Below are 26,657 nucleotides of genomic sequence, written 5' to 3'. Positions count from 1 at the left end.
GTTAGAAATCTTCAAATTCTTGTCAATTTACTAAACTGCGTTACACTCGAGGAAATAACCCTGTGCCATGCCCTTCAGATTAGACTCTGTCAGTGTCTGTCAGTAACCCTCCCTCCCTCAGTGGCCATGGCCATTGTCCAGAGCTTTATGTGCAGTCAGGGTAGTCCTCTAGGTTAATTAGTGCTCTGATCTGAGTCAGTGATCTCTCACCCACTCCCCCCTCCTTCTCACACTCTCTCCCCTCCTCTCACCCCCCCCCCCCCCCCTATTGCTTTGGCTCCGTCTCCCCCCTATCGCTCTGGCCCCGTCTTCCCCCCCCCCTCTATTGCTCTGGCCCCGTCTCCCCCTCTATCGCTCTGGCGATGATAAAATAGCATAGTGCCTGCCTGCCCGGGTACTTCCTTCAGCCCTGCACCAGAACAGCTAGCTCAGTGTTCCGGGCAGTCAGGCACCTGTGGAATCCAGGTGTTGATGATGTAACCAGTTCTGTCCCTGTCTTGGTCTCTGAGCCTTGGCATGATGAGAGCCTCTCTCTCGGGACCCCGTTGAGAAGCTAGGCCAGAGAGATTTGGTTGTATGTATGCAAATTTCTAGCTGGCAAAATGCTAAGTAATCTGCAGCACCACATGACAAATTGGTGTAAGAAAAAACAAGTTACATTTGACATACACTATGCATCTCAAATACAGAGATTCTGAACTCTGGACCTAGTATGGCTATTTCTGGACTTTGTATCTTGATCCAATTGCCTTAATCCAATGTGTTTTGCTCTTGTAGATCCAGTCTCATCCAGCACTTTTCTCTAGCATCAGCATGTGGCCTAGCGTAGCATATTGGCTTTTCCAGCCTCAGAGGACACCGAGTCTGGAGGCAGAGATGATAGTTTTTTTATTGTAATAAAATCATCACATTTACATAAGTATTCAAACCCTTTACTCACTACTTTGTTGAAGCACCTTTTGTCAGCAATTATTGCCTTGTCGTCTTGGGTATGACGCTACAATCTTGGCACACCTGCTGTATTTAGAGTTTTTCCCCTTCTCTGCAGGATGCTCTGTCAGGTTAAATTGGGAGCATCGCCGCACAGCTATTTTCAGGTGTCTCCAGAGATGTTCGTCCAGGCCACTAAAGGACATTCCGAGACTTGTCCTGAAGCCACTCGTGCATGGTCTTGTCTTTGTCCTTAGGGTCATTGTCTGAATGCTCTGGAGCAGGTTTTCATCTTTCCTTCAATCCTGATTAGTCTCCCAGTCCCTGCTGCTGAAAACATCCCCACATGCTTCACAGTAGGGATGATGCCAGATTTGTTCCAGATGTGATGCTTGGCATTCAGGCTAAAGAGTTCAATCTTGGTTTCATCAGACCAGAGAATCTTGTTTCTCATGGTCTGAGAGTCCTTGAGGTGCCTTTTGGCAAACTCCAAGTGGGCTGTCACATGTCTTTTACTGAGGAGTGGCCTCCATCTGGCCACTCTACCATAAAGGCCTGATTGGTGTAGGGATACAGAGATGGTTGTCCTTCTGGAAGGTTCTCCCATCTCCACAGAAGCTCTGTCAGAGTGACCATCGGGTTCCTGGTCACCTCACTTACCAAGGCCCTTTTCCCCGATTGCTCAGTTTGGCCATTTGGCCAGCTCTAGGAAGAGTCTTGGTGGTTCCAAACGTCTTCCATTTAAGAATGATGGAGGCCACTGTGTTCTTGGAGCTTCAGTGCTGCAGAAATGTTTTGGTACCCTTTCCCAGATCTGTGCCTCGACACAATCCTGTCTCACACAATTCCTTCGACATCATGGCTTGGTTTTTGCTCTGACATGCACTGTCAACTGTGGGATCTTTTTATAAACAGGTGTGTGCCTTTTACAAATAATTTGCAATCAATTTAATTTACCACTGGTGGACTCCAAGTTGTAGAAACTTCTCAAAATGATCAATGGAAACAGGATGCACCTGAGCTCAATTTTGAGTCTCATAGCAAAGTTTCTGCTACTTATGTAAATACATTTGCAACCATTTATAAACCTGTTTTTGCTTTGTCTTTATGGGGTATTGTGTGTAGAAAAAATAATTTAATAAATTTGAGATTAAGGCTGTAACGAAATGTAGAAAAGGGAAGGGGTCTAAATACTTTCTGAATGTGCTGTATATACAGTACCAGTCAAGTTGACACACCTACTCATTCCAGGGTTTTTCTTTATTTGTACTATTTTTGACATTGTAGAATAATAGTGAAGACATCATGAAACAACACATGGAATCATGTAGTAACCAAAAAAGTGTTAAACAAATCAAAATATATTTTATAATTGAGATTTTTCAAAGTAGCCACCCTTTGCCTTGATGACAGCTTTGCACACTCTTGGCATTCTCCCAATCAGCTTCATGAGGTAGTCACCTGGAATACATCTCAATTAACAGTTGTGCCTTGTTAATTTGTGGAATTACTTTCCTCAATGTGTTTGAGCCAATCAGTTGTTGTGACATGGTAGGGGTGGGTATACAGAAGATGGCCATCTTTGCTAAAAGACCAAGTCCATAATATGGCAAGAACAGCTCAAATAAGCAAAGAGAAACGACAGTCCCGATTACTTTAAGACTTGAAGGTCAGTCAATCTGGAACATTTTAAGAACTTTGAAAGTTTCTTCAAGTGCAGTCGCAAAACCATCAAGCGCTATGGTGAAACTGGCTCTCATGAGGACCACCACAGGAAAGGAAGACCCAGAGTTACCTCTGCTGCAGAGGATAAGTTCATTAGAGTTAACTGCACCTCAGATTGCAGCCCAAATAAATACTTCATAGGGTTCAAGTAACAGACACATCTCAACATCAACTGTTCAGAGGAGACTCAGTGAATCAGGCCTTCATGGTCGAATTGCTGCAAAGAAACCACTTCTAAAAAAACACCAATAATAAAAAGAGATTTGCTTGGGCCAAGCAACACGAGCAATGGACATTACACCGGTGGAAATCTGAGATTTTTGCTTCCAACCACCATGTCTTTGTGAAACGCAGAGTAGGTGAACGGATGATCTCTGAATGTGTGGTTCCCATCGTGAAGCATGGAGGAGGAGGTATGCCGTTTTAAGGGTGCTTTGCTGGTGACATTGTCAGTGATTTATTTACAATTCAAGGCCAAGAGTGCGAAGCTGTCATCAAGGCTACTTTGAAGAATATAAAATATATTTTCATTTGTTTATCACATTTTTGGTTGCTACATGGTTTGATGTCTTTACTATTCTACAATTTAGCAAATAGAACAAATAACAAACAACCCTGGAATGAGTAGGTGTCAACTTTTGATTGGTTCTGTATGTGTGTAATAATGTATGTATGTGTGTAATGTATCATTGAAGTGTTTTAGAAAAGCTTTTTCAATGCATAGAAGTCTCCTAGCATTACAGTGAAATGTAAAGTTTCTACTATAAAAAGAACGGAAACCCCATTTTTAAAAAGTTATTCTCTGTCAGAGCAAATAGATGTGATTGTGATGCAGCTTGAGCAGTTTTGAGAAGTAGAGCTCAGAGCATTGAGAGACAACAGACTGTCAGCACAGTCAACCCTGGGCCCTTGCGCTCTGCAGCTGTCAATAAGGATATGCACATTGGAGTGCACACTCCGTCTCGTTTCTTCAGACACCAATATGTGCAAAGAGACTGGGGGGGACATCTAATGCTCGGTTTTAAGAGTATGGATTTTTTAAAATATTTTTTATTTATTTTACATTAAAAAAAAATCCTTCTCAAAATCAAAACAACCCAAGCCTTTGTTTGGTCTATGGTTGTCATTATCTCTAAGGCTGTGTGATGTTGTTTGGAATTCTCAAACCAGCACTAGTAGGTGTACAGCATCCAAAATGTCTCTATGGCAATCTGACTGTTGTTGACGTAGCAGTATGGATGAGTAAAAAAAAAGAGATATTACTGACGGTAACGCGTCCGTCTAGTTGAGGGTGTGCGCACTCGAGGTCGACTGATTAAAAAAAAAAATATATATATATATATTTTTTTTTATTATTAAAAAAATTAAATCAACGCCAATACCGATTTATTGGAGGACCAAAAAAAGCCGATACCGATTAATCGGAAAATAAAAATAAACATTTTTTGTTGAATTTGGTTTAAATAATGCAAAAACAAGTGTTGGAGAAGAAAGTAAAAGTGCAATATGTGCCATGAAAGAAAGCTAACGTTTCAGTTCCTTGCTCAGAACATGAGAACATATGAAAGCTGGTGGTTCCTTTTTAACATGAGACTTCAATATTCCAAGGTAAGAGGTTGTAGTTGATATAGTATCTATTTCTCTCTCTACCATTTGTATTTCATATACCTTTGACTATTGGATGTGTTCTTATAGGCACTTTAGTATTGCCAGTGTAACAGTATAGCTTCCGTCCCTCTCCTCGCCCCATCTGGGCTCGAACCAGGAACACATCGACAACAGCCACCCTCAAAGCATTGTTACCCATCGCTCCACAAAAGCCACGGCCCTTGCAGAGTAAGGGGAACAACTACTCCAAGTCTCAGTGAGTGACGATTCAAACGCTATTAGCGTGCACCCCGCAAACTGTCTAGCCATTTCACATCTGTTACACCAGCCTAATCTTGGGAGTTGATAGGCTTGAACAGCGCAATGCTTGAAGCACAGCGACGAGCTGCTGGAAAAACGCACTAAAGTGCTGTTTGAATGAATGCTTACGAGCCTGCTGGTGCCTACCATCGCTCAGTAAGACTGCTCATAGACTTAGTTATAAGTCTAAATATTGCTGTTACATTGTACAACCTTCAATGTTATGTCATAATTACGTAAAATTATGGCAAAATAGTTCGCAACGAGCCAGGCGGCCCAAATTGTTGCATATACCCTGACTCTGCGTGCAATGATTGCAAGAGAAGTGACACAATTTCACCTGGTTGATATTGCCTGCTAACCTGGATTTTGTTTAGCTAAATATGCAGGTTTAAAAATATATTATTCTCTGTATTGATTTTAAGAAAGGCATTGGTGTTTATGATTAGGTACAGTTGTGCAACGATTGTGCTTTTTTCGCAAATGCGCTTTTGTTAAATCATCCCCCTTTTGGCACAGTTGGCTGTCTTTGTTAGGAAGAAATAGTCTTCACACAGTTCACAACGAGCCAGGCGGACCAAACTGCTGCATATACTAGAGGTCGATTATGATTTTTCAACACCGATACCGACTATTGGAGGACAAAAAAAGCTGATACCGATTTAATCGGACGATTTAATATTATTTTTTTATAATAATAAAAATAATTGAAAAAAATATTTGTAATAATGGCAATTACAACAATACTGAATGAACGCTTATTTTAACTTAATACATCAATAATCATTTTAGCCTCAAATAAATACTGAAACATGTTCAATTTAGTTTAAATAATGCAAAAACAAAGTGTTGGAGAAGAAAGTAAAAGTGCAATATGTGCCATGGAAGAACTAACGTTTATGTTACTTGCTCAGAACATGAGAACATATGAAAGCTGGTGGTTCCTTTTAACACGAGTCTTCAATATTCCCAGGTAAGAAGTTTTAGGTTGTAGTTATTATAGGAATTATAGGACTTTCTCTCTCTACCATTTTGTATTTCATTAACCTTTGACTATTGGATGTTCTTATAGGCACTTTAGTATTGCCAGTGTAACAGTATAGCTTCCGTACCTCTCCTCACTCCTACCTGGGCTCGAACCAGGAACACAACGACAACAGCCACCCTCGAAGCAGCGTTACCCATGCAGAGCAAGGGGAACAACTACTCCAAGTCTCAGAGCGAGTGACTTTGAAACGCTAGCTAGCCATGTCACATCACATCGTTACACCAGCCTAATCTCGGGAGTTGATAGGCTTGAAGTCATAAACCGCAGAGCTGCTGGCAAAACGCACGAAAGTGCTGTTTGAATGAATGCTTACGAGCCTGCTGCTGCCTACCATCGCTCAGTCAGACTGCTCTATCAAATCTTAGACTTAATTATAACATAACACACAGAAATGCGAGCCTTATGTCATTAAATGGTTGAATCCGGAAACTATCATCTCGAAAACAAGACGTTTATTCTTTCAGTGAAATACGGAACTGTTCCGCATTTTATCTAACGGGTGGCATCCTTAAGTCTAAATATTCTTGTTACATTGCACAACCTTCAATGTTATGTCATAATTACGTAAAAATCTGGCAAATTAGTTCGCAATGAGCCAGGCGGCCCAAACTGTTGCATATACCCTGACTCTGCGTGCAATGAACGCAAGAGAAGTGACACAATTTCACCTGGTTAATATTGCCTGCTATCCTTCTTTTAGCTAAATATGCAGGTTTAAAAATATATTCTTCTGTGTATTGATTTTAAGAAATGCATTGTTTATGGTTAGGTACACGTTGGAGCAACGACAGTCCTTTTTTTGCGAATGCGCACTGCATCGATTATATGCAACGCAGGACACGCAACATTCATTACCAGCTCCTCTCCTCCCCCTTGTCTCGAGAATAGAGAAAAACGGCACCATGACTGCTCTGCAGAGGGATGGCGACGTGCCCAATAGGCATGAGACAGGCTTCATGCCCGGGTAACAAGGACAAAACCAATCTGACTGCCTCCATCCCAAACAGCACAACACTTAGCTTAGTCTACCCTTCTATCAAAGCTACAACTACATCTAGAGGGTGGTCTGTCTGTACAGCCATGTCTGTACAGCCATACCTTTACTGTCACACTTAACTAATCATCCAGTTCAGTCCCTCCACAGCATTAAAGGAAAAAATCCACCCAAAACCAGTCATTCATTTTAATTATATAGTTTAAAATAACTGAGAGAAGCATGGAAAATCTGCAGTTTAAGTCGACTACAAAATCCACAATGCAATGTGCTCTATGGTTTTGATTCTAAAACATCTGGTGATTTTGCAGAAATACTCATTAACATTGATAAAATATACAAGTGTTATTCACAGAATTAAAATGACTTCTCCTTAATGTCTCAGATTTTTTTTTTTTACTTTACGGAAAAAGCATAATCTGAGTATGGTCTTCAGCCCAATCCAGTCAAAGAAATATCCACCATGTTGGAGTCAACAGAGAAATAGTTAGAAATAAAAATTATAAATATTCACTTACCTTTTGATGATCTTCATCAGAAGGCACTCCCAGGAATCCCAGTTCAACAATAAATGACTGATTTGTTCCATAAAGTCCATAATTTATGTCCAAATAGCCACTGTCAGCCCAGTAATCCGTCTTCATGAGGCGCGAGCACTTCGTCCAGGCAAAAACTCAAAGTTCCGTTACAAGTCGTAGAAACAAGTCAAACGATGTATGGAATCAATCTTTAGGATGTTTTTAACATAAATCATCAATAAGGTTCCAACCTGAGAATTTCATTGTCAGAAGAAAAGCACTGGAAAGAGAGCGAACTCTGTCGGGATCGCGCGTCACGAGCCTGAGACACTGCCAGACCCATGACACTCAGCTCCCATTCCCCCTCCTTTATAGCAGAAACCTGAAACAAGTTTCTAAAGACGGTTGACACCTAGTGGAAGCCGTAGGAAGTGCAACTTGACCCCATAGACACTGTATTCGGTAGGCCAAGCTTTGAAAAACTACAAACCTCAGATTTCCCACTTCCTGGTTGGATTTTTCTCAGGTTTTCACCTGCCATATGAGTTCTGTTATACTCAGACGTCATTCAAACAGTTTTAGAAAACACTGAAGTTTCTATCTAATACTAATAATAATATGCATATATTAGCATCTGGGACATAGCAGTTCTCTCTGGGCACACTATTCATCCAAAAGTGAAAATGCTGCCCCCTATCCCAAAATTAGTTAAATTACACATTTCTCGTGGTAGGAATATCTGCAAAATATTATTCATTTTGTCTCATTTGAGAGAATACATCCTCCTGAGTTATGAGTTTGGCCAGTATTGAAAACTGTTTATGATGTTTTTTGTGATCTAAAAGTTGTATTCCTATTATCTTCCAGTGTAGTGAGAGTGACTTCATCACGGTGCTACATCATACCAGCCTGGTTTTCTGCCTGCTTGAACGCCAATAACTCAGAGAATTGATAGAACATCACTCAGAGATAAACAAAAACAATATATCATTCAAAGTGGGTGAACCTTTCCTTGTAAGGACAGAACCAATTGTTTGAGGCCTGGCCCGCCCTTCACTATACTACACTACACTCGGCATGTCACTTCAGATCCTCATTGAGGGGAAAGAAAGTGTGCCCCAAATAAAGGACCTCTGGATCCCTCTGGGTTATGAATTTAGGTCAGTTGGCTGGGGCAGAAGAGAACTGGAGAGCGGTGAAGAAGTGTGGCCTCCTGAGATCACTGGCTCTATATTACAGAAACGTTGGTGACGGTGGAATGGAAACCAATGTCCTACATTCTAAATTTGTGACCGGTGAGGCAGACGTTCGTAATATGCAGCTTTTCAGTCACAGCATTTTGTTTCGATAACGGCCGGGCCTGGCACAAACGTATTATTTGCATGGGTCACCAGCAGCAACAGTGTTCCATTCTTTGGATTATCTTATTGCTTTCATAATGTTGTGTTGAATCATTTGTGCCATATTTGAATCTTGAGCTAATATTTTGGTGTGTGCATGTTGGGGGGAGATGGGTAGAGAAATCAAGTAATCACTCTTGATTTACCTGAAAATAGTTAGAACAATACTGTCAGTGTTACTGTCGCACATTGCAACGTGCTTTTCACCTGCTCCTAGTCACGGTTTCCCACTCATCCAGAAACGGTGATTGCATGACTTCCATGGCAACCAGAAGTTCATGAATCATTGTGTTCTTGGCACAGGGCCAGGGGTGACCTTCACAGAGAGAGAGACTTCACAGAGAGAGAGAGAGAGAGACAGATTAGGAGTTGTTTGACACCACGCTGAGTCCACCAGGCCGGTGGCCCTTGTCCCTCAGAACAGCCTGGCGCACAGACACATGAATGGACACTATCATGCACACGGCCAAACATGCAGGCTGCATGAGAATGAGGCCTCTAGGTTATGGTGCATTTGATGAACTCAATCAGGAGAATATTCCTTCTTCATCTGCTCGTGTTGAGTAACTACTGCAAGCGTGGACAGCATTTAGCACGGTTAGTAAACATATGTGAATATATTGTTAATTAATTTCCTTTGTGAATAGGCTTGCAGCCTACAGTAGGTGGTTCCTGTCAGAATGTATTATGGTTAATTGTAGTTGAGGGAAAACACAAGATGACATCCTTTCTTTTGTAGTACGCCCAGGCTAGAAATGAAGCAACGTTTCTCAGGTCTTCGTGTTGTAGCTGGGATGTCTCCATTTGGGATTAGGATGTTTTTAAATCCTTGCATACAAAACATTCCTTGGCTAAGACGATGAAATAGCATTGACTTGTCCTCTGTCTAGCTTGCAACATCAAGGATATCACACTCTGACTGCCTCTCAGAGAAGTCGTTGTTCTACTTCAATCTGTCAACGCTGCTGTCATCTTGTTCTTTTATGATTCCAAGACATTGCAGTTGGGCACGTTCCTTTTTATGGCAATGTCAGTTTTGTAAATAACGGAAAAGCACTTGTCATTTGAAAATGTTCACAGCCATATGTCAAAGAACATGCAGGCTTCAAATCAACTGTTAGAAATATAATAGTGTCTGTCTTGTTGTTTGAAGGGCTTGACTGCTAACGGGTATACGTGTGCTCCGTCTGTCGTACAGCGTATGTCCAGTGGGAGCTACACAGCAAGGTGACAAACGGCAGCGCTGCCAAAAACCAGGTGACTCAGGAGACTGAGGATATTGGCAGATGGCCACGGTGTGACGGAAACACTGGACGCCGAGGAGACATGACACAAATGAGTGCCGAAGCCTCTCTTAATTACCTGTCTAGAGCAAGGAGTGCAGCGAGGGAGGAACATGATGATGGCAGGCCCACAAAGCACGTCCATTAGAGGCCTTGATCAGACTAATCACCCTGTGGACAAAATAGTGTTGTGATTGTTAGCCTAGCCTTTTAGCCTCAATTACCCTGGTAGCCTAGTCGGTTAACCTAGCTTTGCCTATTAGCATTGTGACTTTTGTTTTGTGGTTTGGACTTTTGAACTTCTATTAGGTTAAGATCAGTCTGTGTGTGTCATTTTGAGGAACTTACAGTAAGTGAAAGCTTAAGGAGGCTAAACGTTCAATGAGATTAGTGTGGCAGCTTTTGGTTGGCCAGCATGTGGTTTGATTGACTCAGCAGTCAGCCTCTCTGGTCGTCTTAGAGCTTCATTGATACGGTCCTTGAGCTTTGCATTTGCATAGAGAGCTAAAAAAACTTCTTATGATTTCACTGTAGGAATATTTATGTGAAACCATTTCCCTGAAGGTTAGGTCTTCACCATGGTTCCAACCATTTCAACTGCCATTCATTTCTCTTCTGACTGAATGCACACCAACGTTGAGTTGCCTCTTCACCATCCCCTCCGCAGTGGAAGTCAATGAAACACTCCCCTCAGAATGACAGCTTTCCTCACAGGATTAGATGCATCTTACATGCGTTGCTCCAGTGTTCACTTTAGTAGGCAGCACTTCCAGCAGCAATTGTATCACATCTCTGACCCATTTTTTTTCCCCCTTTTCTATTTTTGTTTCTTCAAAAAAGCTTTCAAACTTTCAAAGGTTGAATTGACCAGGGACAAGTCATCAGTTGTTTGACAGCGCTTTTGTCTCTTTGAGAAAGGTAAACCCTTTCCACCATCACAGCCCCTGCATTTTGCACTAACACACAAGGACGACTCGTGGTTTGGCCGCTTCACAAAAGGGAACCTGTGTTTTGGAGTGTGGAAAACAGAATGTAGAGATGGGCATTTTACATTTATTTACTATTCAAATAGACATTTTGTCCGAAAATTAATTGGTTGAGAGTAAATAGCAGAATGTCCGCTGTTAACCTCTACCATGTGTATTTGCGTCATTCTGATTGCTTTTTCTCTGGTAGCAACAGCAAAAGAAGACATTTTTGCCATGATAGGACTGATTCTGTTACAAAAAATACTTTCTGGGGACTTTTTGCATTTGTGTCGTATTGTGGAACTCTGTTAGATGAGCATCTGTAATTGCTATTTAAAGTAGGGAGAAATAGCATACCGATGTCAAGGCCGCCAAAAGGGCTAAATGTGCACCAGTAGCTTAACTCAACGTTATAAAAACTACATTCAAAAGTTGGTTTTATTAAATTAAGAATTTCAAATGTCACAAGGATCATTTAATTGAAAGTTTTTTTCATTGTTAAAATCGGCCTAAAAAAAATCAAACACTAACGTCTGTTTGGCTATCCAAATATTTGTTTAACCTTGCCCATCCCTAGTAGAGTGCATCCGCTCCGAGAGGAGCTTTGGTAGACTATAAATAGGTCTTACGTAATCAAGTTTGATATGACATTATGTAATTACAGAGAGCGCTGCTAGACCAGGTTCAAATGAGAGCCGTTCTTGACCAGAGTCTCTGTCTGCATCGTAGCCCAGGAGGTGTTGAATGTTGATATTAACGAGTGATGGCAGTGCTTATCACAGCGATTTAATGCAGGGCTCGGCTATGGTGTCATTTGAGCGGTAGGGTGCAGTGACAGACGGGGAGAGGGAAGGGAGGCTTGTCTAGGCCTTTATGATGACGAGTGGGACTGGGAATTGCCAGGGACCTCAATATGATATTGTCACGATACTTACAGTGCTTTCGGAAAGTATTCAGACCCCTTCCCCTTTTCCACATTTTGTTACGTTACAGCCTTATTCTAAAATGGATTAAATAAATACAAGTACACACAATACCCCATAATGACAAAGTGAAATGTTTGCAAATATATAAATTAATTGATACATTATTTACATAAGTATTCAGACCCTTTGCTATGAGACACTACATTGAGCTCCGGTGCATCCTGTTTCCATTGATCATTCTTGATGTTTCTACAACTTGGAGTCCACCGGTGGTAAATTCTATTGATTGGACATGATTTGGAAAGGCGCGAGCACACACCTGTCTATATAAGGTCCCACAGTTGACAGTCCATGTCAGAGCAAAAAACAATGCCATGAGGTCGAAGGAATTGTCCGTAACGCTGCACGACAGGGTTGTGTTGAGGCACAGATCTGGGGGAACGGTACCAAATGTCTGCAGCATTGGAGGTCCACAAGAACACAGTGGCCTCCATAGTCAATTTCTGCTTTTTTATTTTTACCCATCAACCAATAGGTGCCCTTCTTTGTGAGGCCTTGGAAAACCTCCCTGGTCTTTGGTTGAATCATTGTTTGAAATTCACTGCTTGACTGAGGGACCTTACAGATATTTGTATGTGTGGGGTACATACAGTAGATGAGTTAATCATTCAAAAATCATATTAAACACTTTTGCACACAGTGAGTCCATGCAACTTATGTGATTTATTCAGATTTTTTTTTACTTAGGCTTGCCTTAAAGGGGTTGAATACTTCTTGACTCAAGACATTTCAGATTTTCATTTTTAATTAGTCAAATGTTCTAAATGTTCTTTGACATTATGAGGTAGTGTGTAGGCCAGTGGCACAGAATATCAATGTAATCTTTTTAAAATTCCGGCTGTAACAAAACAAAATGTGGAAAAAGTCAAGGAGTGTGAATACTTTCTGAATGAGCTGTATATTTCTGCGTATCATAGTCCGGGTTATGGACTATACATGTGAAGATTACCCATTTCCTCTGATGGAAGATGAATTATGTAGAGATCCTGTAGTATACAGGATATGTCCATTTATAGTTACTTGGCTAGCTCCTCAAAGTACCACTGCCCCACTTTCTATACAGCCCTACTCTCTACTGTACACTTTCACTATCTAGGTTGCTCACGTAATGTGTTATGGAATAGTTCAATGTTGTACATTCATAGATGGATGTATACATTCTGTGCAGTTATAGCAATATAATTCTAGAACTGCTCTCAAATCCCCCAGGATACTACACAATGTGTACACACACACACACACACACACACACACACACACACACACACACACACACACACACACACACAAAGTGTTTTCTGACACCATTTACATATATTTGTATTATTATTGACAGGCTCTAACCCTGTATGTTGTCGGGAGCTTAGACTGCAAATCCGGAAGGCCAGACTCCGGCACTTATTTGTTAGTTAATCTATAAGATAAGAATGCAAACTTCCTTGTCTGTAGCCGTGGTTAACCACGTTGACTTACGGCCTCCAGCATATTGATTGCTGCCGTAATGTGTCGTGCCAGACATGGAGTAGGTCTATTTTTAAAAGCAGGGAGCCGAGATCATGCATTGTGTGTGTGTGTGTGTGTGTGTGTGTGTGTGTGTGTCACTGAGCGAAAATGGACCACCTGGTAAATAATGCAGTGACGGGAGAGCACCCTTTTGAGTTGCACCACCTTTTGTCATGAGAACTCTGCTCTCTCCTCTCCTCCGGCTCGCCTTAGAGAATCTCTAATTTGTCTTTGATTCTTATTTACCCCAGCCTAACCAATCCACAATACATAGAGGGAGCTTTATAGTGTACACGGTCTGTATTATGGCGGTCTATCCACCTTGTACTACACCTTGTACTACTAAATCTCAACATCTTCAATGAGGCTCTTGTTGTAAAGACAGCCGTATAATGCATATACCATTTCAACAATCATATGGCGATCTATAGTGCTAATGTGATTCCACTTGCTGCTGTGATGGCTGGTCCTGGCAGATTTTCACTCGGCAGCCAGTGAGTCTTGTCTTGGCACGTTTGATTGGTGTAGAGTAGACAGGCTTGTAGCGCTCTTGGCTAGCCTCCCACTGCTTGGCTTGATGAAAGCATGCCCAGTGTACTACACTAATGGATAGGAGGCTCTCCTCTCGCCCTCTCTCGCTCCCTCTTCCCCCCTCTCTCTCATTCTGCCTCTCTCGCGTCCCCTCAACCTGCCTACCTCCACTGAAGAGCTGAAGTCCACAAATCAAGGGGAATCACTTAATAGTCAGGAGGTGCCCATTTCAGTTGCTTTGTCACTAGATTAATAATTTACCACATCTGATTCCCAGGACTTCTCCCTGTCTTTTTGACACAGGTTGGTTTTGGTGACTCCCCATGCAGCACGTTGACCTTGACACAACCAGACAAACTACACTGTAAACGACTCACACTGACCAGTGTGTTGTCAGCTTGGCAGCCTTAGCACAGGTCAGGACATGTTCTCTCCCTGCAGCATGTGTAGACAGCATTGACTCATTCTCTGTCCCTATAGCAGCCCCTCCTTTTTTTTTTTTAGGGGGTAGATCAGCTTTAATATTGCAGATTGTGGGTTCTATCTATGTAATTGTCTGCATTATTTCCAATCCCCCATATGTTTTTCTTATTTTCCCCTGACCCTACCATCCCTCCCCTAATTGAAATAAACTAATGGACAACAACGCTTAGGCTTCTACTTCCAGCTTATACATTTTACAGACACAGTACATTTTACATTAGTTAACTAGCCACTCATCCTTTCTGCCTCCTTCCACTTTTTGGTCTCTGAGAGGGAAGCTATTGTGTTAGTGCTCACTGCTCAGACAAGTGAAAGCTATGTATCTGCCCGGCCCCTCCTTTTCTCCCTCGTCTCTCCCCAGTTGCCTAGCAGCGATGGGAGAGTTTGACAGTGTTGACATTTCCTGCACGGGGGCAGTTCCTGTAAACACTCAGAGACATTAAGTGACTGCTGTCTCTTCCTCTCCGGTCTCAGCCAGGGTGGATGAAAGGCAGTCAAAATCAGAGTTGAGAAGGCCCAAAATAAACCCTTTTCTCAGAAATTGAAGAGAGGAGATGACGGCGGAGGGAAAGTATTCTTTTAATACGACTGCTTTTATCTCCGGGCAAAAAGCAACAAGACGCTCGCTGCAGGATTAGAGATGTATTTATTCTGTCTGAGAGCATCCAGAAGGGAAGTGATTGTTACTGACAAGGTGCGTTTAGGCAACGAGCTGGTGTCACACTGCCTTTCTGACCAATGCAGAATGACACAGCAAATAACTGCATGTCTGGGACATGAGGACAGATCATGTAGATGCTCATTACTGAGCTATCTTCATTCACACATTGTGAATCTCATATCAGTTTTCCTTTGTCTGTGAAATGACAAACATTAGACATTCTGCGTCGTAAACCTATCATTAAAAATACCAGTTGCAGAGCTGGAAGAGCATCAAATTCTCGGATTCATCTCAGGAAATGTTTTTAACCAGGGCTCCTCTCTCTTGCTCTCAGCTCTGTGCCAGGCAAGATGACCACAGCCAGGTATCGGCCCACCTGGGACCTGGCACTGGACCCGCTGGTCTCCTGCAAATTGTGCCTTGGAGAGTTTCCCCTGGAGCAGATGACCACCATCACTCAGTGTCAATGTGTCTTCTGTACACTGGTGAGTGCACTTAAATCGTCTGTTCCCTATCTTGTCAATATGTCCTCTGTGTGCACCGTAGTGTGTATGTGTTGTGTTTTACACCGTCCTTGTCAATATGTCCTCTATGAAAGAGCCGTATCCGTGTTGCACATGTTAACGTCCTGAAGAATAGTGTTTGTTCACCCACGATGTCATGTGCTTTCTTCCTCCATATGTGGATAGTAAAGTACTTGCAGTGAATACTATGCAATTGTTTCTTCCATATAGATCCAGTGTTTACCACTGCCTTTGAATGCACAGATCAATGTAACAATATAACTGTCAACAAAGTGAAAGGAATTCTTACATGGCTGGAGGTTGTGAGCACATGCATCGCATACCTAGATCTAGGAGTGAGCAACTCCTATACATGTCAGTCCATGGTATTCCTCTACCTGGGTCAAACACTGAAACCTCAATGAGACCAACTCCCTTCTTGATCTTGTAATTTTGTTTGTAATGTATCTACAGAAATACAATACTGGTCGTAATTTAACTTAACAAATGTATCCTACAGTCATTGTGGACTGCTGTCCAGTTGCTTGAATTCACAGAGGAGAGGCACATTGACTTTTGACCTCTCCACAAGCTGGGACCACGGCCACGACTTTTCCAGCATGTGAAAGCCCGAAGATGCTTAAATTAAGCAGCATCCAACCCTGTTATCCCCTTCTTTCTTTTTAATCCCGCCATTTGACTCGCCCCTCAGTATATTTGGAGTGAGAGAAAGTCAAAACATGACTAACGATTTGTTTGCCGAACCATAGAAAATTATGCATTAAAAGTAAATAACTGACAAATATCTTAGTTATGACTTAAGGTGTCTTCCAGTCAGTGGGCCTACATCAAATGTATTGTGTTTTGTCTAATTGACATATTGAATATAAACTCAGTAGCAAGAGTCTGAATGTACTGTAATGGTTTGGTAGGGGATCTCTCAAACCAATCTGCTATCATTTATACTTTTGAACAGTGGGAACAACTGTCTGGCTGTCTTAGGGATGCACGATATATCGGTGAACATATCAATGTCAAGTTTAATGGTGATGTTAAAAACCGATGTCAAAGCTACCGTGCATACCTACAGTTGAAGTCGGAAGTTTACATACACTTAGGTTGGAGTCATTAAAACTTGTTTTTCAACCACTCCACACATTTATTTTTAATAAACTATAGTTTTGGCAAGTTGGTTAGGACATCTACTTTGTGCATGACACAAGTAATTAAAAAAAAAATGGTATACCGACGGATTATTTCACTTATTATTCACTGTATCACAATTCTAGTGGGTTAGATGTTAACATACACTAAGTTGACTGTGCCTATAAACAGCTTCGAAAATTACAGAAAATGATGGCTATTGAAGCTTCTGATACGGCTAATTGACGTAATTTGAGTCAATTGGAGGTGTACTTGTGGATGTATTTCAAGGCCTACCTTCAAACTCAGTGCCTCTTTGCTTGACATCATGGTAAAGTCAAAAGGAATCAGCCAAGACCTCAGAAAAACAGTTGTAGACATCCACAAGTCTGGTTCATCCTTGGGAGCAATTTCCAAAAGCCTGAAGGTACCACGTTCATCTGTACAAACAATAGTACACAAGTATAAACACCATGGGACCACGCAGCCGTCATACCGCTCAGGAAGGAGACGCATTCTGTCTCCTAGACATGAACGTACTTTGGTGCGAAAAGTGCAAATCAATCCCAGAACAACAGCAAAGGACCTTGTGAAGATGCTGGAGGAAACAGTTACAAAGTCTATATCCACAGTAAAACGAGTCCTATATCAACATAACCTGAAAGGCCGCTCAGCAAGGAAGAAGCCACGGCTCCAAAACCGCCATAAAAACTCCAGACTACGGTTTGCAACTGCACACAAAGATCGTACTTTTTGGAGAAATGTCTCTGGTTTGATTAAAGAAAAATATAACTGTTTGGCCATAATGACCATCATTATGTTTGGAGGAGAAAGGGGGAGGCTTGCAAGCCGAAGAACACCATCCAAACCGTGAAGCACAGGGGTGGCAACATGTTGTGGGGGTGCTTTGCTGCAGGAGGGACTGGTGCACTTCACAAAATAGATGGCATCATGAGGAAGGAAAATTGTGTGGATATATTGAGGCAACATCTCAAGACATCAGTCAGGAAGTTAAGTCTTGGTCGCAAATGGGTTTTCCAAATGGACAATGACCCCAAGCACACTTCCAAAGTTGTGGCAAAATGGCTTTCCCTCTCTAGGGTACGTTGGACGGTAGCGTCAGCCAGTGAAACTGTAGGGTGCCAAATTCAAAACAACAGAAATCCCATAATTAAAATTCCTCAAACATACATGTATTTTACACCATTTTAAAGATACACTTGTTGTAAATCCAGCCACAGTGTCCGATATCAAAAAGGCTTTACGACGAAAGCAAATCAAACGATTGTTAGGTCAGAGCCAAGTCACAGAAAAACAGCCATTTTTCCAGCCAAAGAGAAGAGTCACAAAAAGCAGAAATATAGATCAAATTAATCACTAACCTTTGATCTTCATCAGATGACACTCATAGGACTTCATGTTACACAATACATGTATGTTTTGTTCGGTAAAGTTTATTTATATCCAAAAATCTGAGTTTACATTGGCGTGTTATGTTCAGTAGTTCCAAAACATCCAGTGATTTTGCAGAGCGCCACATCAATTTACAGAAATACTCATAATAAACATTGATAAATGATACAAGTGTTATTCACAGAATTAAAGAGTTTATTCTCCTTAATGCAACTGCTGTGTCAGATTTCAAAAAAACTTTACAGAATAAGCAAACCATGCAATCTGAGTACGGTGCTCAGACGACAAATCACGCCAAATTGATATCCGCCATGTTGGAGTCAACCAAAGTCAGAAATAACATTATAAATATTCACTTACCTTTGATCTTCATCAGAATGCACTCCCAGGAATCCCAGTTCCACAATAAATGTTTTTTGTTCGATAATGTCCATAATTTATGTCCAAATTCCTCGTTGTTAGCGTGTTCAGCCCAGTAATCCAACTTCATGACGCACGAGCAGACAAAGTCCAAAAGTTCCGTTACAGTCCGTAGAAACATGTCAAACGATGTATAGAATCGATCTTTAGGATGTTTTTAACATAAATCTTCAATCATGTTCCAACCGGAGAATTCCTTTGTCTTCAGAAATGCAATGGAACGCAGGTAGCTCTCACGTGAACGTGCGAGACTGAGCTCGTGGCTGCTGGCAGACCTATGACTCATTCCCCTCTCATTCGTTCACAGTAGAAGCCTCAAACAACATTCTAAAGACTGAGGACATCTAGTGGAAGCCTTAGGAAGTGCAACATGACCCCATACACTGTGTATTCGATAGGGCAAGAGTCAAAACTACAAACCTCAGATTTCCCACTTCCTGGTTGGATTTTTTCTCAGGTTTTTTCCTGCCACAGGCAAAGTGGGTTCTGTTATACACAGACATCATTCAAACCTTTTTAGAAACTTCAGTGTTTTTTTTATCCAAATCTACTAATATATGCATATTCTAGCTTTTATGGCTGAGTAGCAAGCAGTTTCATTTGGGCACGCTTTTCATCCAAAATTCCCAATGCTGCCCCCTACCCTAGAGAAGTTAAGGACCACAAAGTCAAGTTATTGGAGTGGCCATCACAAAGCCCTGACCTCAATCCTATAGTTAATTTGCAGGCAGAACTGAATGAGCGTGTGTGAGCAAGGAGGCCTACAAACCTGACTCAGTTACACCAGCTCTGTCAGGAAGAATGGGCCAACATTCACCCAACTTATTGTGGGAAGCTTGTGGATGGCTACCTGAAACGTTTGACCCAAGTTACAAAATGTAAAGGCAATGCTACCAAATACTAATTGAGTGCATGTAAACTTCTGACCCACTGGGAATGTGATGAAAGAAATAAAAGCTGAAATATATAATTCTCTCTACTATTATTCTGACATTTCACATTCTTAAAATAAAGTGGTGATCCTAACTGACCTAAGACAGGGAATTTTTTATAGGATTAAATGTCAGGAATTGTGAAAAACTGAGTTAACTGTAAAATGTAGGTACATGACATAACACCACGTAAAATTGTGCGCTACACGTGCAACACGTCATTCCTAACCTAGCCCACACAATTTCTGCTGTGTGGATCGAGCATTCAACAAGTCAAGCAGTCATTTGAAAGATTAAGAACATTTCAGCGAGACAACTCAAAGGCGAAATCCATTAAAGCCAAGATAATGAAATTCATTGCCTTTGACAATCTACCGTTCTCTGTCGTTGGTGATGTTGGCTTTCACCAACTGGTCGAGCACCGGTACCCACTACCAAGTGCGCTATTTTTCAGATTTGCCCTACCGGAGTTACACAGTAATAGCGTCACTGCTATTAGCTTCACGACATGCATACTATGGAACGCCATTTGAGTTTTTGCGTGTCACAAAAGATACATTAGCACAGTCAAAGCTGTACAAAAAAGTCTGCAAACACCGGCCACGAACTATGTGTTTACAATACCGCGTTGGTAATAAAGTATCATTTGTTTGACCGCAACTTCTGGGGTAGCTAGCTTTAGCTTGGTGCCTAGCTAGCATCAATACAAACAGCCTGAAAACAATGACCAATAGAAACTGCAGTCATTTTCAGTTTTTCTTAGGACTGATTTAGGAATCATTGTGAGTAAGTATTATCTAGGTTGCCACTTGTTGTTTGCCTATTGTAATTGAACTTCAGATCATGAAAATAAATAGCTAGCCAGCTACTTAACCCTGTTGCCCAAGCAAACGTTTTAAGCAGCCAGCTAGCCTCATCTGGCTAGTGAGGCTCGACCGGATCGGGTTATGTGTTGTAAAGCTAGCCACAATAAGGATTAGGCACAGTAGTGGAATTTGCGGTTTGCTTTCAAAATAAAAGTATGCCATTGACAGTGATACAAATAGTCGAATTATGCATACTTTTATTTTGAGGGCTAACCGCAAAGTCCACTATTGGGGCCGACCACCATTAATCCGATAAGAACTGTTTTATAAATGAGGGTTATTTTAGATGATGACACCTAGCTATATAGTTATCTAGCTAACGAAACAGATTGTCGTTATTTGACACGTCAAATAGTGTTATTTGACATATACCTTTCTTGACATGCAAAGACCAAACTGCGTTCAATAGAAATCGTAGTTGAGAATGAAACAACTGAACAAATGAACAACAAAACAGCACAGCAAGTAAGTGAAAGAAATAGGTTTTGATTATGTTTTACCGGTAATGGGGACATGCATAAATGCCAACAAAATAACTTTTTGTGTGTGTGCATGTACTTTATTTAACTAGGCAAGTCGGTTAAGAACAAATTCTTATTCACAATGATGGCCCGACGACGCTGGCCCAATTGTGTGCTCCCCTATGGGACTCTCAATCACGGCCGAATGTGAGTCTGGATTCGAACCAGGGACTGTAGTGACGCCTCTTGCACTGAGATGCAGTGCCTTAGTCTGCTGCGTGTGTGTGTGTATTAACTATTTAATGTGTGTGTGTGTGTGTTTGTGTGTGTATTACAAGTCGGTCGTCGGTGGAGCTCAATCAGAGCTATGAAAGAGCAGTGGCTTTTAGTTTGGTAATGAACTCATGTTTACTGCAGTTGCTAATAGGGAATTGGCTGGATTTGTAGCACTATGCAATATTACATCTTGTAGCTGTGAAGAGCCTTTGTTTAGAAGGCCCTCTCACTGTCTCATTAGTTGAAAATAGTTTCATTGGGATGTTGTGGTTAGCATGCTTCTCTTCAGCTAACCAGACACAATCAAGAAACTTCTACTACGGGGTTCAAAGAGGGAGAGGCACATTGATTGTCGCACCATACAGTATGCCAGGGATGGGTAACTCCAGTCCTCGGGGGTCCTGATTGGTGTCGCACTTTTGCCCTGAGGACTGGAGTTGCCCATCCCTGCAGTATGCCTGCACATTTTCTGATTGACTGCATGGCCAAGGAGTGAGGTCAATTTCATACTCTTGGTTTTTATTTCAGTGCCTGAAGCAGTATGTGGAACTCCTTATCAAAGAGGGGCTCGAAACTGCTATTAGCTGTCCAGACTCTGCCTGTCCAGAAAGAGGACACTTACTGGAAAATGAGGTATTATTTACAAAAATGTTTAATTGTATAATTTGTTTCAGGGACATATGCAATTCAGATATTGAAGGGGCCAGAGCCTAATGTATTGTACCATCTTTTAGCTTGTACTTTTCAGTGTACAGTTGCTTACTTTTAAGAATATGATATTACATCTACACACACACACACACACCAGAATTCATGTGAGTGAATTCATGATCACAAAGTTGTGGTAAGTTGATAATGCCATTTGATTTTACTGGACTTGTTGCTTGCTGTTTTCAGCAAAACAGAATAAATGCAGAATTGACAGAAGTATCTTAAGTAAAATGTGTTCATATCAAGAAGACAAAAGGTAGGTTACACAGACATAACACAACTCAGTCGTGATGGTTGATGGGGAAACTAGACGGAATGGCAGTCTGTTTATGCTATCATTCCAGTGTGAGGCTAAAGTGAGGCTAAATGCATTGCATGCATACTATCAGATCATCAAGGAAGTCCAAAACACAAATTCCTATTATTAACCGTGTTAAATAGCACTATGTGAAACCGATTTATTTGGTTTTTGTGAACAAATGTTATAAGGACAAAATGAAAAGAGATTGGTAGAAATCTTTTTGGGAAATCTGTTGCAGCTCAAGTCTACTACAAAACCCGCAATGCAATGTTCTCGATCTCCCTCTCTGGGCTAGGTAGCTAGCTAGAAACTTAGCAACATACAATAATACCAAAGTGATCTGGTGCGCTGGTAATTGTTTTAGAAGCTTTATGATTTGTGATTGTCTGTGACGAGTTATATAAAGTGCATTTGGAAAGTATTCAGATCCCTTGAATTTTTCCACATTTTGTTACGTTACAGCCTTAGTCTAAAATGGGATAAATTAGTTTCTTCCCCCTCAAGCTATACACAATACCCTGTAATGACCAAACAATGTTTTTTGTAGTTTTTTTTTTTACATTTTTCAAATGTACAGTACCAGATAAAAGTTTGGACACTTACTCATTAAAAAAAAATGTAAACTATTTTCTAGATTTGACATCAAAACTATGAAATAACCCATATGGAATCATGTAGTAACCAAAAAATTGTTAAACAAATCAAAACATAGAATTTTGAAGAATATTTGAGATTCTTCAAAGTAGATACCCTTTGCCTTGATGACAGCTTTGCACATTCTTGGCATTCTCTCAACCAGCTTCACCTGGAATTATTTTCCAACAGTCTTGAAGGAGTCTCCATGTATGGTGAGCACTTGTTGGCTGCCTTTCCATCACTCCGCGGTCCAACTCATCCCAAACCATCTCAATTGGGTTGTGGTCGGGTGATTGCGAAGGCCAGGTCAACAGATGCGCCCAGGCTCTGTCGCAGCCAGCCGCGACCGGGAAAATTACAGGCCTCATCTTTTTAAGTGGGAGAACTTGCACAATTGGTGGCTGACTAAATACTTTTTTGCCCCACTGTAAGATGAGACATTCCTATCAATTTACTAGAAAACCAGTTTGGATTTAAGTGTAACTTTTGTATGACTGATGCCTTTAGTGAAAGGTCTAATGCTTTAATTTAATATTGAATAACTTCTGCCCTCCGAATTCATATTCGTTATAAATAGGCCCTTTTGATTTTCTCTGGCTTACCATTCCAAATAAAATTGAATATTTTTTTTTTCATATAATTTGAAAAGCAGGTCACTAGGTGTAGCACAGCTATTTTCAGGTCTCTCCAGAGAAGTCGATCGGGTTCAAGTCTGGGCTCTGGCTGGGCCACTTAAGGTCTTGTCCCGAAGCCACTCCTGCGTTGTCTTGGCTGTGTGCTTAGGTTCATTGTTCTGTTGGAAGGTGAACCTTCGCCCCAGTTTGAGGTCCTTAGCGCTCTGGAGCAGGTTTTCGTCAAGGATTTCTGCTCCGTTCAGCTTTCCTGACTAATCTTCCAGTCCCTGTTGCTCAAAAGCATTGCCACAGCATGATGCTGCCACCACAATGCTTCACCGTTGGGATGGTGCCACGTTTTCTCCAGCTCCATTAGCATGGTATTCAGGCCAAAGAATTCAATATTGGTTTCATCAGACCAGAGAATCTTGTTTCTCATGGTCAGAGTCCTTTAGGTGCTTTTTTGGCAAACTCCAAGTGTGCTTTCATGTGCCTTTTACTGAGGAGTGGCTTTTTGTTTTTACATAGGAGTGGCTTTTTGTTTTTACATAGGATCTGGCCAATTTACCATAAAGGCCTGATTGGTGGAGGTCTGCAGAGATGGTTGTCCTTCTAGAAGGTTCTCCCATCTCCACAGAGGAACTCTTGTCAGTGACCATCGGGTTCTTGGCCACCTCCCTGACCAACGCCCTTCTCCTCCGATTGCTCAGTTTGGCCGGGCAACCAGCACCAGCCAATCTTAGTGGTTCCAAACTTCTTCCATTTATAAGTGATGGGGGCCACAGTGCTCTTGGGGACCTTCACTGCTGCAGAAATGTTTTGGTACCCTTCCCCAGATCTGTGCCTCGACACAATCCTGTCTCGGAGCTCTACAGACAATTCCTTCGACCCAATGGCCTGCTTTTTGCTTTGACATGCACTGTCAACTGTGGGACCTTATACACGTGTGTGCCTTTACAAATCAAGTCAAGTTGAAGATACATGTCAATTATGATCAATGGAAACAGGATGCACCTGAGCTCAATTTCGAGTCTCTACAGAGTGTGAATACTTAGGTACATAAACTATTTTAAAAAAAATTTAAAAACAATTATACATTTGCCAAAATTTCGAAACCGGTTTTCACTTTGTCATTGTGGGGTATTGTGTGTAGATTGAGAAGGGATTATAAAAGTAAAAAAATATATATTTTAGAATAAGGCTGTAACGTAACAAAATGTGGAAAACGTCAAGCTGTCTGAATACTTTCTGAATGCACTTTGACACATTCCTACGCGATTTCCAGATTTTCACAGATGGCCCACGTAGAAGTTAAATCATGGGGGAGATTTTTATTTACCCTCTGATAGAAAATAGGCTTTCACAAGTTTCATTATTATTTTTTCTGGGGGTGGACTATCCCTTTAAGGCAGAGTAATGGCCAAAGAAGAGGATGTCCTGGGTGTTGTGTTGGATTAAGAACAGAAAGGGGTAGTCCGCTTTGAAGGTGTGTTTTTAGGGTTGCAAAAAGGAGCAGATAAAGTCATATTCTGCAAGCGTGGTGGGGGTAGCTGCCTCGGTGCCCATCTCCTGCACCTCTATAAAGGCCTTGGGAAAATCCAAGTTGTTGTTGGGCGACATGCCTGAGAAATCGCTCCTGGATGAGTTTAAGTTTCTTAAAGTTTCTTCTTCAGCTTCTCAACCCCAGTGGTGAAACTCCAGCTTTTTCAGCCCTCATCAGAGAGCATAATGAGCATGCCCTATGATGGGAATGATCTGAGAATCTTCAGAGTCTGGCAGTTGGCCTCAGGGATGACTGCCAATTGGAAATTGTACATTGAGTGTGCCGTGGAAATGATAACAATCTTGCTCACTTTGAACTGAGCTTCTCTGGTTTTGGCCTACTCAAATTCCTCTTTCCGCTGGCCCTTGAAGTAGATGGCACTCACCAACACTATTTGTGTTAGTTTACAGTTCCCTCCCACCATGTTATTGATTTTCCCCTCTGTTTCTCCACCTAGCTGTTTAAGTTCACCCTAGCAGTCTCTGCACTGGACTTGAAGGTGACAGACTCCAACTCTGCACCGTTGTACTACTTGGTTTCACTGAGAAATGCCTCAGCAAACTTGTAAGACTGGTCTCCTTGCAGGCGTTAAGCCAGGCTCAGTGCATATGGGGCTCCCTCCTTTGTTCAGCACAGACAAGAGTTTTCTGAACCTGTGATGGATGTCACCCTCAACTTTGAAAAGATCCAAGGAAAACATTTTTTGCCACAGACAGAGATGACATCCTTACTCTTGAGGCAGGAATGATTATGGCCTAATGGGGAACTGCATTTCGATTTATAAAGCAGGAAGTGGGAGGGGAATTCCAGCAAAGATGATTGCCACATGCACCGAGTACGTTGGCACAGATAAAAATGTACGCAATAAAAATAAAGTAACAAAGCACAATATAAGCATGCAGGTACATTAAATACAAATATATGCATTTATAAATAATGTTTCTTAGATACCGATCACTCATTCACATAGTTAATGTCTCTGTACCTTGACACTTAGCCTGTGGGCAAGCAACTTTAATTCACGTTTCAGATTTTTCAGTACTTAGCTCCTGCTAACAACTGCTGATATTAGCATTGATCAAACACAATGGAAGTGAAGGTGGTGTCTTGGATGTGAAGGGGACAGGTTTTAAAATGTCACTGAAATTGTTTTCTTTCATGGCCCAACTTTTATTGATATTTAGTCCTTTGGAACAACACTTACTATTAACATAGATAAGTATGTGAGTTGTTTGGATTAATTACATTTGTTCACATGTCTTTCAAAGATCTCCACATCCATTCCTAAGATCTGAAGCTGCAGAAGGACTGTTTAATTTGTTTTTCCTGCTGAGCAGACATTAGCCTTCCCCCAAGCTGTCTCCACACAGCAATCTGTCCTAGCTCTGGCTGCCTCTCCACACGGCAATCTGTCCTAGCTCCGGCTCCCTCTCACCACAGCAATCATCTACCCTAGCTCCGGCTCCCTCTCACCACAGCAATCATCTACCCTAGCTCCGGCTCCCTCGCACCACAGCAATCATCTGGCCTAGCTCTTGCTCCCCCTCTAAACGTGTCATCGTGCTTATACAAAGTGGATGGGCTCTGCTCTCCTGCATCTCTCTCCAATTTGAGGTCAATCCAAGGGCACCGCTCCTCGCCTCTCCAGGTCGTTTGCTTGATGGACTCACTCTCTCTCTGTCTCGGAGGTTTGTGGCACGGCTGTATGTTTCCAATCAATCAAAGTCACTGGCCCTTTAATAGAACCTGGCTTGTAACTCAAGTCAGACGGTGTACTCATCCAGCTGCTATGACAGCTACGTCTTTGATAACCCCCACAACCAAATGTTCTTTTCATCGTCTTGTAATGACCACATTTAACTCTCCGTATAGCTAGCCAGTATGCATATATTCCTCTCTT

The 26,657-nt window shown here is 41.6% G+C and overlaps 1 protein-coding gene across 2 annotated transcripts in view; it reads left to right on the top strand.

The window, feature by feature from the left end:
* The window catches only part of LOC139375368 (probable E3 ubiquitin-protein ligase RNF144A-A), a 67,996-nt gene that overhangs the window by 22,430 nt on the left and 18,909 nt on the right, over positions 1–26,657 (top strand). For both annotated transcript variants that reach the window (XM_071117089.1, XM_071117090.1), the window contains exons 2-3: positions 15,273–15,423; positions 21,481–21,585. In XM_071117089.1, coding sequence (XP_070973190.1) covers positions 15,289–15,423; positions 21,481–21,585 — 240 coding nt within the window. In that variant the 5' untranslated portion in view covers positions 15,273–15,288. The remainder of the gene's footprint in view (positions 1–15,272; positions 15,424–21,480; positions 21,586–26,657) is intronic.

The sequence above is a fragment of the Oncorhynchus clarkii genome, chromosome 19 (assembly GCF_045791955.1).
Source record: "Oncorhynchus clarkii lewisi isolate Uvic-CL-2024 chromosome 19, UVic_Ocla_1.0, whole genome shotgun sequence".
Classification (NCBI taxonomy): Eukaryota; Metazoa; Chordata; class Actinopteri; order Salmoniformes; family Salmonidae; genus Oncorhynchus; species Oncorhynchus clarkii.
The sequence above is the reverse complement of the archived record's forward strand: the minus strand, read 5'-3'. Positions and strand labels throughout refer to the sequence as shown.